At 33.7% G+C, this 13,254-nt stretch overlaps 1 protein-coding gene across 1 annotated transcript; it reads left to right on the top strand.

Annotated features, from left to right (window-relative positions):
- Window positions 1–3,383: 3,383 nt before the first annotated feature.
- Window positions 3,384–11,947, top strand: LOC123891215 (LEAF RUST 10 DISEASE-RESISTANCE LOCUS RECEPTOR-LIKE PROTEIN KINASE-like 1.4). Its single transcript, XM_045941064.1, has 7 exons — window positions 3,384–4,277; window positions 5,397–6,088; window positions 8,264–9,049; window positions 9,425–9,454; window positions 9,535–9,855; window positions 9,948–10,913; window positions 11,409–11,947. Exons 1-6 carry the CDS (start codon window positions 3,466–3,468, stop codon window positions 10,886–10,888), a joined length of 3,582 nt encoding a protein of 1,193 aa, XP_045797020.1. The 5' UTR covers window positions 3,384–3,465; the 3' UTR covers window positions 10,889–10,913; window positions 11,409–11,947.
- The last annotated feature ends 1,307 nt before the right edge of the window (window positions 11,948–13,254 follow it).

Genomic DNA, 13,254 nt, shown 5'->3' with positions numbered 1-13,254 from the left:
ATCAATCTTGTTCTAATTCTGTACCAGATTCTAATGCACCTCCAGGTATGTCTAAATATATTTGCTAAATGCGAATTGCATTTTCTGTTTTCTATAAAATGATAATCTAATATGAACAATTAGTTAACTTGTTTACAATATAGTTTACTCATGGATTTTGATTCCGCACCGTTGGGAAATCCCATTATCCCATTTGCCACAATCATGTATTGCGATTCGTCTGATTACAATTGTTTTTTAGCTTGAATTTATTGTTGAAACTCCTTTAACATGAATGTATCCAATCATACACTGTAATTTGAGTCGTCGGATGTTAATCCGGCACTCTGCAATGCGTGACTGGCTTGCATACAAGATTTCACAAAACGGCTGGGATTCCTGATCCTTTACTTCTATTTTTTTTTTTTTGAAGACTCAGTAACCTACCCAAGACTCAATCCTTTACTTAGTCCTTATTCATAAGCAATAACAGTTATTTAGTGCCAAAACCACTGTTTTTTATTTATTGAGTTTGAGTGTGATTTCACCCCAAAGTTGTTTATCAGTTGGCCAATTCAATGTATACCTTAAAGTCACACCTTTGGATTTTGGCTCTTGAGTAGCTTTTAAACTAAAGACATTTTCTTCTTGTTTATATGACATCTGTAGGACTTTAATAGTTGAATTAGTCTAAAGATCTTAACACAATTAGACTTATATATGTTTAGAAATTTGTAGAGAAAATGAAATTATGTTGAGATGAAATTGCGAGGAAAGAGATAGAATAGAAAATATTGTTTTTTCACACTTGCCCTTCCAATAGGTGAGTTGTGATGTCAAGGCATTACACAATAACATTGTAGAACCTCATTTTTCTTTCAAACTTGAAAAATGAGTGATATACGAAGCTCCCCTGGTTGAAAATTCTATTTCTTATGGCATAACATATTTCCTCAAAAATTTGAAAGTGACATTGATGTTATTTATACTGAGAAAATTGAAAATTTTCTATCATCTGTGAAAGAAAGTCATATTGACTAATTATGATGCTTGTGAAGTCTCAAATAGTGTGAAACCTAAATAGTTGGCTTAGCTTTTTCCTTTTTTAAATAAAGATTCAACTTTCATCTCTTTCTAATGATCCCATACTCCATGTATTAATATATGATTTGTGGTCCTTTCTTATTAATTTTCAAATTCATTTTTGTATGAATGATAGTGCATCAAAACTTAAAAATCATTTGAAACTCTAATGATAATTTACATTGGCACCCGAAAGTAGAAGTTTATGCTCCTCTTTGATGTAACGTTTAAAACAATGACACCACCAGTGTTAATTTAGCAAAAATGAGAGGGTCGTGAATTTTTCCCTTGTTTGTGCCAAACTAACATCAATTGAACCACCATCTTATCTTATTTTATTTTATCTTATCGTGAAGAGGGTTGTGAATTTCTACGTTTGGATGATGGCATTGTCCATCTTTGATGTTTTGAACAATTTTTAAATATCAGTAATATGAATATCCACCAATGGGGTCATAGAATAGAACTTGGATGTATGAATAGAATATTGTTTATGGTCAAATGCTATATACACGGTTATTCTGTGTGTGTAAAAGAAGTCATTATCTACTAGATGCTAGACCTGAATGTACTTTGCGCTCCTTTCACGTTACGATTCTAAAATATACTTTGAATATACATGTTTCATTAATTACGGCTAGATATTTAGTTGCAGTCAATAAAATTGAAAATTTGTGTTTTGTTGTTTTCCCCTAATAGAGTTTTCCTTTTTATATGCGGAAGATATTTCTATTTTCTTTTTTGGTTAATGCTCAGGTATCTTGAAATTTATTGGTATCATTGTAGACAAAATTCAATGTAATGTCATATTTTTATATTAATTTATATTAAACATATGTCATTTTTAAATGTATTTTGTCTTTGAGGTACTGATATCCAACTAAACATTCTGGGTATAAAATAAAGTTAGCTTTTCTTTTTATCAAAAAAGGAATATAATATTTAGTTGATTTAGTGGTGATTGGCGCTGAACTTGGTAGGGAGGACCGCGGTTCGATCCGCTGCAATTGTGATCAGAAGGGGGCTGGAGCCACTTGATGCCAGAATTGACCCCGAACTAGATTTAACTGGTGGTGAAAAACCAAAAAAAATATTTGCTTTTGTTTTTATTACAATTTTTTATTTATTTTTTTATATATTAACCTTCTGGTTCTAGGGAGAATGGACTTTGGTAATCCAAAATTTGGCCGCGAGGTCAATAAAGTCTGACAAGGAATTATTTCCATTTGGAATTAAACTTAAATTTTTTCGAACGATTTGTTCTAAAAAAAACTCATTAACGACTCAAGTCCAATGTGAATACAAATCATCAATACTATCGGAGATTCACATAATTTACAAATAATTTGTCCATTGCAAAATTATGAACTTGATTACTTGAACGCAAGTGACACCGAATGTTTAACATAAATTTTAACAAAAACTATTGGCTAATACAGAACAGTAATACTTTATGTAAGATTAAAATAATACTATTATTTATAATTATCTCCGAAAAATAAAATAACACAGTATATATTTCTAGTATATAAAATAAAATAATACACCTCCGGTCCTTAATATAAGAAAAAATTCACATTTTAGATACATTGAGATATTGATGTATTTAAGAAGTACTCTATCCGTCTCATAATATAAGAAAAAAAAATTATTTTCACATTTATTAAGAAAAATAAAATATGATAATTTTAAGAATGACTTTTTGTGTTTTTGTTAAAATAAGTTTCATGGGAAGATTAAAAAAAGTTTTTATTGGTTATTGATTATGGGGAAAAAAGGAGAGAGAGTAAATTAAGAAAAAATCTATCTTAAAAATGATAAAAGTTATTTTTTTTTCTTCTTATAATTTGGGATATGAAAAAGTAATTTTTTTTCTTATAATATGGGATGGAGGGTGTAAAATCTTTCTTATATTTCTAGTATATTACGTACTAAGAATTAAGGCATTACTTTACCAAAAAAAAAAAAAAAAAAAGAATTAAGGCATTTAATGAATGAAACACACGACAGTCTTCATTTCCTTGTGTTCAATTTGTCAAGAGATTAATTAATAAAATGGTAGCAGTCAACAAAAGGCCACCCTTCTGGAAGCAAGGAAGTTTGAAATGCGACATAGTTAAATGGAAGTCAATCTTTGACATTAATCAACCAAAGTTGTAATAAATTCTGCATTTGCCGTTTCCCTCATGTTTCCTAGAAACATTATCAAACTCTTGAAATATAAAATTTCCATTATTCAATTGAAACTGAAACACGACTTGATTATTTAAAACTCCCACCCAATATTTGCTTTCATCTACGCGTAATTGTTTATTCAGTCTTTGTTTACTCTTATATATCTCTCTCTACCTTTTGCTCTGTCTTTCTTAAACCAAACCTATTTTGCTTTCTTCTTTTGCAAGAATGAAACCTCTACTTCTTCATCATCCATCTTCTTCTACTGTTCTTTCCTTTTTCTCCTTCACACTTTTGTTGATCTCAATCATCAATATTCCAACGTGTATGTGCGACGATGGTGACCAATACAATAACTGCAAAGATGCTTTTACATGCAAAGGAAGCAGTATCTCAAACAGCCTCATGTATCCCTTCTGGGGAGAAAACAGAGAAGAGTATTGTGGTGTTTCTGCTGATTCTAACACAGAGCTCACATGCGAAGAAAGTGTTCCAAAGATAACAATCAATAGCGTCAAATACCGTATTCTTAATTGGGTCAATACAACACAAAAACTCACAGTTGCTAGGGATGATTACTGGGGTGGTATTTGTGCTGTGAGTGTGAGTGACAAGAATAAGATCAGTAGCACATTCGATGATACGGTGTTTCAACGTGATGGTGATGTTCCTTCTCAATTAAGTTTGTTATACAATTGCGATACAAATCAACCCAGTGGTATGTATAGTATTAACTGCAATAATACTAAAGTCGTGTACACCCTTTCCGGTCCTGCTTCGGTCGAATGTAATCCAACTGTTATTGTTGAGTTTCCAATTATGGTAAACCAAGCTGTAGGAATTGCAACTGCGAATGCTATAAACCAAACATTACGAGGCGGTTTCGATTTGACATGGACTGGAAATTATGGAGAGTGTCTAGGGTGTGTTGCTACTGGTGGAGCGTGTGGCAACGATGGAGGAACTGGATTTAGATGTTTCTGCAGAGATGGAGCTTATATAACTGATTGTCATTCAAAAAAGGCACCATCCTCAAGTATGTCATTCGCTTCCTATACATCTAACTCCTAAGTTTGATAATAGAGTTTAAAGATCATCAAATTAGGGGCTTAAAATTTTTTACTAACTCGCTAAATCAAGTTTTACAAGTTAGATTTTTTTGGGGTTAAATATGATTTTAGTTATTGCAATTACAATTTTCTTAGTTTTAGTCCCTGTAAGTTTTTTTTTTTTAATTCAGTCCTTGCAAATTCAAGTACAATTTCTTTTAGTTTATGATGTCATATGTAACCTAATATAATCACGTGGCGTCGGGTTGCCACTGATTGTTGCTTTTGCTGATAAGATTAACTGTTACGTTTAAACTGTTACTAATTCTTCACCACGACCTCTGAAGAAGAACGTGTCAAGATTGCTTGCTACCAAACAAACCTGAGTTGTTTGACTTTTTCTGATACGTACAAGTTCTTCATTTGACCATTTCCTACATACTGTACTACTTTTCACCAAACCATTATATTTTCACATCTTTGCAGATACTATTTTAATCGGTCCATTTCCAAACTTCACTAATTCTTTTATTTTGATTATTATATGGCCTGATTTTTGGCTCCATTTATATATACGACCTTGTCAAAGAAACTCCTTTGCTAAATTAAAATCCCAGCAACTGTTTCTCATATATTTTTTTTGTTGTTAGTTGAAAGTTGAAATGTGTCACTGTCACACCACTTTTGACTTTTGATCAATTCATGAATCATAATTATTGATTAGGCTTTAGTTGTTTAGAGTAGTTAGACAACAATTTATAATTTTCTAAACTAAATTATTTGACTCCAACCATTAACTCTTACAATTTCCATTAGTGTTAGGTAAAGTAATAGTTACTAATTTCCAACAGAAAATACGCATATTATTAATATAGGTGACCTAAATTTACATTTGCATCACTTCAATGTTACTAGTGCACATTAAAAACTCATCATAAGCTCACATTAACTTAGCTCAAAATCCTCTAATTCTCTATCAATCTATTTTTTCCTAAAGATGCAAGTTCTTAATCCAAGCATCTTTTTCTCGTTCTTGATCACAGCCATAATCCTAAATCAAATCTCAACATCTTCTTGTGCTGATAATGTTCAGCAGTACAAAAAATGCAGCTCTTCATTTGATTGTGCAAATCTAAAAAACTTGAGTTACCCTTTTTGGGGATCAAGTAGACCTCAATATTGTGGCCACCCTTCTTTTGAGCTACAATGCAAAGATGAATTTGCAAGCATTACCATTATGTCACAAAGTTATAGAATTCTTGAAGTCATTGATTCTGATCACAGACTCAAAGTTGTGAGAACTGATTATTGGAACAATATTTGTCCCACCGATCTTATGAACACTACTGTAGGTTCCACTTTCTTCAATTACGGTTCGGATACTCGGAACTTGACAATCTACTATGATTGTCCTTATTCACCATTTCCTATACCAGATAGCTTTTCTCCTCGGTTTAATTGTAGTATAAATGGAACTCAAATGGTTAACTATTTTATGTTGGAGAGTGTTCTTGAGAATGGTGAGGGTTCAGTTTCGTTAAGTAAAACATTGGGAACATGCAAATCTAGAGTGATGGTTCCAATTTTGGACTCAGAAGCCGAAAGGGTAGTGACAAATTCAAGTGTAGAAAATTTGAAGGATGTTATTGATAATGGTTTTGAAGTGGAGTGGAATGCAAATAATAGTTTGTGTCATGAGTGTCAAAGCTCTGGTGGACACTGTGGTTATGATCTAAGCTCAAAGGATTTCACTTGCTTTTGTAAGGATGGATCCTTTCCACATTCATGTAGATCAGGTGAACACTATAGTAGTTCCACTACTGAGTCTTTTGCATTCAATAATGTGTTTTCTTTTCATCTTGGAAACTCATTAAACTCTGCTTAAGTTCTATCATTATCATTTTATGTTCAAATTTAGGGACAATTGTCCCTAATATGGACTTGTAGTTTTCATTTAGAGCCTTTTCCTCTTCTTCATCCAATATCTGCAAATAATTCCTCCTTTCTGACTTTGGACCTGTATGGTAATGCAGATTTTTTCTGTATTAGAGAACCTTGAAGAAGTAGGGTAGGTAACTTTTTCTTTAGGGTATGTCTGAGAGTTGGATTTTGGAAGATTTTAAAGGGATGGTTTCCTTTTCTTTTTTAAATTAAGGATACTAAAAATATTTTTAAAAATGATTTACGTGTGATTGAAGTATTATATGATTGTTTATCATGTTGATTTTTCAATTTTTTAAAAATATCAAATATATATCAAAAATATAGATTTTGCCCTCTAAAATTCATCTCCTAAACATACCCTTTTAGGTTACTAACTCTTGTTGGCATAGTTTTTTTCCTATTCTTAGTAGATGGAGTCTCTTGATGGTCTTGTTAAAGATTTCTAAACGGAATTCTATTTTTGGTTTTGTAGTTGTCTCCACTCTCCACTTCTTTGACAGTCTTTGATACCTAGATTTAGTAGTTGGTCTTAAAAACCTTTTTTAACACAAGCTATATTGATTTATAAATGTTGAACCTAATTTAGCAAAGGTGGCTTAATTTACTATATAGTTTTTTATTTTATAATTTCACCTACACAAATTAGGACGGTAGAGAAATTTGATAATCAAAATTCTTAGAATTTGGGTTGGCCTAACTCAACTTTACAAAATTAGTTTAAAAGGTGAGAAATGTCTTCCATTCATAAACAGATTTTTAGGTCAAATCTCATATAATACGAGACTCTTAACACACCCCTCACAACTAAAAACGAACATCTAGAGCGTGACTCAAGTGATTCTATAATGGGTGACCCAATAGATTTGTGATAGACTCCAATACCATCTTAAAATTTGGATTAGGTCTAACTCTACCCTACAACTCAAAATGTGAGAGCTGGATAATTGCCATTCTTCATGTTTAAGTTATTTCTTATCATATCTGAAACTCTCAATAAAATCCCCTTGCAAAGAAAGGGTGGTGTCAAAATATAACAATTCTTACATAACCTGAGCCAGGACAGTTTAGTAAGTTTTTAGGAACATAATGATTTCAGTTAATTCAATTTCCTCTACACCACTTTCTTTTTCTGAAAATGAAAATTTACAATTGATGACATACATATTAAAATCTCCACATATTCAATCTCTAAAAAACCTAAACCCACTTGTCACTGTCATAAAACATATTCTGCTATTTCCTATCAGTTGATGTCACTGCATATATATGTTAAATTTAACTAATATAATCAAGTCCATGTCCATCTAACCCCTTTGTCCCTTTCTAGGAAAAAAATAAACCCGTCAAGTAGACATTTCCAAATCCAGATTCGCTGCTGCCACGATTTCCGCGCATTCACGTAGTCGGAGCATCAGATGGTTCAGATTTTAAGCTCATTATGATTATTTCAGGAAAGAAAAATCAAAATCTGTATTGAAATCTAGATCGTCCGATCTCAACTCAAATGTCACTGACACGCTAATTGCATGAATGCGTGGAAATTTTGACTGCAGTACATCCGTAAATTCGACATTTCCACCATTTGAACCTGTCAAAACTTCCAAACCATGGGTTCCATATTGAATAATACCTTTCAACCGTAGTATAGTTCTAGTTTTTGAACAGCCTCCATTCAACCAAATGAGTACAGTACAGTCACTGTTATTTGACCATTAAAAACAATACCTTTCAATTTAAGATATACACGTTCCTCATGACCAATCCCAATATACAATAATTTCCGCCAACCAATTGCATTAAACAAAACACTCGTTTGGCTGCTAAATTAAAATCTTTGTTTATATATTGTTCACATGACATCAAAGTCAAAGTCAACAAAACTCATCTTTCATGTTTTCTTTTCAATATTTTCATTACTTCAAACTATTAGATAATTATTACTCATATCATATCATAATAGTACTAAACCCAACAACTAACAACTCTTCAAAGGTTGCAAATTAAGGAACAACAAACCCAAATTAAGGAACAATAAACTATGTTGTCTTTGTCCCTCTCTTCTCCCACCATCATCATCATCATCATCATCTTCTCAATCTTCATCTTCTCTCTCCATCATACAACGTCCTTACCTTCTCATGCATCACTCTCTATCTGCAACAACACCACCTTCAACTGTGGCACCATCACCAACCTTTCCTACCCTTTCACCGGCGGTGACCGTCCTTCCTTCTGTGGGCCACCACAGTTTCATCTAAACTGCCAAAACAACGTTCCAGAGTTGAATATTTCCTCAGTAAGTTACCGAGTTCTTCAAATAAACTCAGCAACTCATTCTCTCACCTTAGCAAGATCAGACCTTTGGAACCAAACATGTACCCATCAATATATTAATTCATCTTTTGATGGAACTAGCTTTAGCTACGGTTTGGGAAACAGTGACCTTACTCTGTTTTATGGGTGCAAACCCACTTCGGTATTCACCGAAAAGCCGCATAATTTGTTTTACTGCAATAGTAATGGAGATAAGAACAATTCATATTCTTTGATTGGCCCATTTCCTTTAGACCCAATTCTTAGTGTTGTTGAATGTGATGAAGGTGTTCGTGTGCCAATTCTTGAAGTGCAAGCTAATAGATTAGTACGAAATCGTTCTTTGCTTATAGAGGTTTTGATGAAAGGGTTTAATGTTAATTATAGCTATCCTTTTGATGATGATTGTAATGAATGTATTGGTTCTGGTGGTCAACAATGTGGGTTTGATTATGATGACAATGAACCTATTTGTATTTGTGGTAATGGGTTGTGTCCATCTTCAGGTATTTTAGATTTTCTTTTGGTTAAATTTTGTGTTTGGTGTTTGATGTTGATTTTAAGCATGATTTTGATTCTCTTTTTAGTTGTGGTTGCATTGCGATTTTGATTTTTTATATTCCGAAAAATTGTTGATTGATGTAGTTTAAGCAATCACAACTGTGGTCGTGATGGTACTGCGGAGACCTCTAAAATCTTTACCTTTAAGTTGTATGCTGCAATTTAAAACCATGATCTTAACGGTGATGTGTTTGATTAACAAAAACTTAGTATGATGTTTCTATAGTGTGGACTAATTAGACTTGCCAGCTAGTTTTTTTTATACCCCTTTTCTATCCTTGTCTGATTCTTTGTTCTGACATATTGTGTTTATGTTGCAGGTAAAAATTCTAACACAGGCATTATAATAGGTAATTTCCATTTTTCTAATAGATGATTTGAATTTAGATTTTTGAAGTAAAATTTTACTGATGTCTAGCATTATCTTCAGGCGCAGTTGCAGGAGTTGCAGCTCTTGTTTGTATTCTTGGTGCATGCTTTCTGGTTCGGCGAAGGAAGAAAAAAGCTGAGAAATCAAGAAGCATTGACGTCTTCATGCCTCCTTCAAGCAGTGGCACTGGCACTCTAACATCTACTACTAATTCCTCTCAGAGTATTCCTTCTTATCCATCTTCCAAATCTGGAAGAGTGCCGCAGAAGAGTTTCTACTTTGGTGTTCAGGTATTTACCTATGAAGAACTAGAAGAAGCTACCGACAATTTCCACACTACTAAAGAAATTGGAGAGGGAGGTTTTGGAACTGTTTACAAAGGTAATTAACAATGTACATTTTCTCACACAGAATTGGTTTCCCTTGGTTTTCTGGTTTTCTTATAAACTATATATCTTCTGATTGTTGATCAGGCGAACTCAAAGACGGACGTGTGGTTGCGGTGAAACGCCATTACGAAAGCAACTTTAAACGTGTGGAGCAATTCATGAATGAAGTTGAGATTCTAGCACACTTAAGGCATAAGAACTTGGTGACACTCTTTGGATGTACCTCTAGATCTAGCAGAGAGCTTCTCCTTGTTTATGAATACATACCGAACGGAACAGTGGCTGATCATCTTCACGGGAAACGGTCGAGCTCGGCTATGATTACTTGGCCTGTAAGATTGAACATTGCAGTAGAAACAGCTGAGGCATTAGCCTACCTCCACAAAAAAGATGTCATACACCGCGATGTTAAATCCAACAACATTCTCCTAGACGAAAAGTTTCATGTTAAGGTTGCTGATTTTGGTCTCTCAAGGCTGTTTCCGACCGACGTCACACATGTATCAACTGCTCCACAAGGAACACCTGGTTATGTTGATCCCGAGTATTATCAGTGTTACCAACTCACTGACAAGAGCGATGTTTATAGCTTTGGCGTACTCTTAGTCGAGCTTATATCATCATTACAAGCTGTGGATATTACCAGGCATCGCAACGACGTGAACTTAGCAAACATGGCTGTCAATAAAATTCAAAGCCAAGAACTGAATGAGTTGGTTGATCCTGAACTTGGATATGAAAAAGACGATTCTGTGAGAAGAATGACAACGGCTGTGGCTGAATTAGCATTTAGGTGTTTGCAGCAACAAAAAGACATGAGACCTTCAATGGATGAGGTGTTGGAGATTTTGAAAGCAATCAAGAGTGATGAACTTGAAACACATGATTCAAAAGTATTAGATGTTGTTGTTAGAACAGATGAACTTGTACTTCTGAAGAAGGGTCCTTATCCAACTTCACCAGATTCTGTTGCTGACAAATGGGTTAGCGGCTCTTCTACATCTACTACTACCTCATACTCATAGATTCTATGATTTCCTTTTTGTTTTGGTGAGGACTTAAGATTTTTAGATGATGAAAGTAAAACTAATGTTCTGGTGCCAATGAATGAGCTAGTTCAGAAGTCATTTTGGCCTTCATATATCTTTTCACTAAAAGCTTATATGTTTTCACAATTTTTTTTTTGCCTGTATGCTATTAGTGGTTGAATACTAAGGCCATGTTTAGAAATAATATAAATTTTCAGTGTAGATATTCCCATATCTTAATTGGTTTGATGTACTTGAAATATATATATACATAAAATTTATTTATTTACTTTAAACCTTTTGTTATGTGTATATACATACTCCGTCTCAAAATATAAGCAAAAATGAGTCAATAAAAGTTGACGTGTCTGGTTTAAATTTTACAGCAATTACATCCGTTTTTGTTGACCAGTTTTTGCTTATATTTTGGGACGGAGGGACTACATTAGAATTGAAATGAAGGACTTTAGGAAAATAATGAAATGACAAATTCTGAATTTCCATTATCTTATTGCAGACAAGGGGGATGCTAAGATGAAGAGGTTAAACCACACATGTGACACAGCCAGAGTTGTTGGTCAGGATTCAGATATACTCTCGTGGAGTTCAGGTTCCCTCCATTTATTTTCTCTCCATTTATTCTCCATTTAGAGAGAGATAGACACATGAAAAAATTAGTGGGGTCCACAAATTAGTGGGACTCACTTTTAATAGGTCCCACTAATTCTTAATGTGTCTATCTCTCTCCAAATGGAGAATAAATGGAGGGATAATAAATGGAGAGAACCTGAACTCCTTTTGTAGGTGAATTTTGTATGATACTGTATTTGATACATATCCACATGCATCAAGTGGTGAATATTTAGGACATGTTATTTGTTATTCAGCTCATCTTGTACAGTTGTATACTTGTATTAATTGCTGAACAAAACAGAGGATCTTGCTGATCATAATTAGTTCAAATAGGTGTTAATATGATTATGGAGTATAATTGTCAGTAAAAAAAATAAATAAATAAATTTTGTATACAATTGATATCTGAGTTTTGAATTGGAACTTATGAGTTGTAGTTAATTAATTACCTCAAGTCAAAAAAATTACATTAACTGTGCCAGATTTGGGAATTTCAGACTTGGAATCTGGGTAATAGAGATTTGTTTTTAAGATAAATTTGTTAGAAAAACTAAATCATCCAAGTCAAAATAGATTAACATCGGAAGCATAAAAGTGCATCATGAACAAACTTCATGCTATTGTTAATTGTTCGTAGATGTTGAGGCTCCCTCTAAATCTTATGTGGTCTTACTTTAAGGCTCCTCTAGTCTATATCATAGACTAAATAAACCAATATTTCAATGTATCTAAAAAATAATTATTTTCTTATATTAAATACTAGAGAGGTACTTATCTAACATCCTATTTAAAAATGTAATGCTAATCTTGTTCAAACCTAGCAATACATTAGACTTTCATCAACAGAAGTATATGGAATATCAAATATTTTAGCATAGTTTCACACCACCACAACCGATCCTACCATCATCTCTACACGATCCATCCGAGTTAAGTTTCACCCACCCCATTGGATGAGGCTTCTATCCAACAGAAATAGTAATGCGATCTAGACGCATAACAACATGCTAATAATCTCTATCTACAATTTGTTGGCGGATTCTAGAGTGGAATCCGCCCAGTTGGATGGCGAAGCATGAGCAATATTCATTATATTTTGCGTTGGCAGCCTTCGTCGAGTAAAAGCCTCATCAAACTGCTCCTTATTCCTACAAAACGATAATCTATGACACATTATTGCACGCATTACTGGCCACTCAACACCAACTTGCGTTTGGCAAGAATACCTCAAATTAAACTCAATCCACTATGGTAAATTACCGTAAAAAACAATATGTCTAGCCCTGTTGTGAACCAGCTGCAACCATAATGTCATGGCTAGGGGGCACTCCCTCAATGCTTGCAAAGCATACATGAGACTCCCAATCCCCATCCTACTTTTAGATACATGCATTTGTTAGTAATCTATTATGACCGAGAAGCCAAATGAGATGTCGCACTCGCTTTGGTACTTTAACTGTCAAATCAATTTCCGCATATCCTCTTCATGAGATGTTGCAAAGTTGCACAATTTGATATACATAACATTCCCTTAAGTGACACGCGTCTAGCTTCATTTGATTCCATATTCAAGCAATCACTTCCTGCATCTAGCTGAGGTGGTGCAATGGCTGCAATTTTCTTCACAATGTTCTCAGGGAGCCAAATATACAAGCTGTTCCCAGTTCCAATCTCCATCATCGCTCACCAAATCTACAACTCTAGCATGCTGTAATAGATTAGGCACCTGA

This window comes from Trifolium pratense, linkage group LG6 (genome assembly GCF_020283565.1).
Source record: "Trifolium pratense cultivar HEN17-A07 linkage group LG6, ARS_RC_1.1, whole genome shotgun sequence".
In the NCBI taxonomy this organism is placed as follows: domain Eukaryota; kingdom Viridiplantae; phylum Streptophyta; class Magnoliopsida; order Fabales; family Fabaceae; genus Trifolium; species Trifolium pratense.
The sequence above is the reverse complement of the archived record's forward strand: the minus strand, read 5'-3'. Positions and strand labels throughout refer to the sequence as shown.

What these genes read in the sequence shown, in the direction of transcription:
- LOC123891215 (XM_045941064.1), top strand. Translation starts at nt 3,466, where the DNA reads ATGAAACCTCTACTTCTTCATCATCCATCTTCTTCTACTGTTCTTTCC. An exon ending in AAGGCACCATCCTCAAGTAT is followed by an intron (nt 4,278 to 5,396) that starts GTCATTCGCTTC and finishes CAAAAAATGCAG; the next exon opens with CTCTTCATTTGATTGTGCAA. An exon ending in TTCATGTAGATCAGGTGAAC is followed by an intron (nt 6,089 to 8,263) that starts ACTATAGTAGTT and finishes TTAAGGAACAAT; the next exon opens with AAACTATGTTGTCTTTGTCC.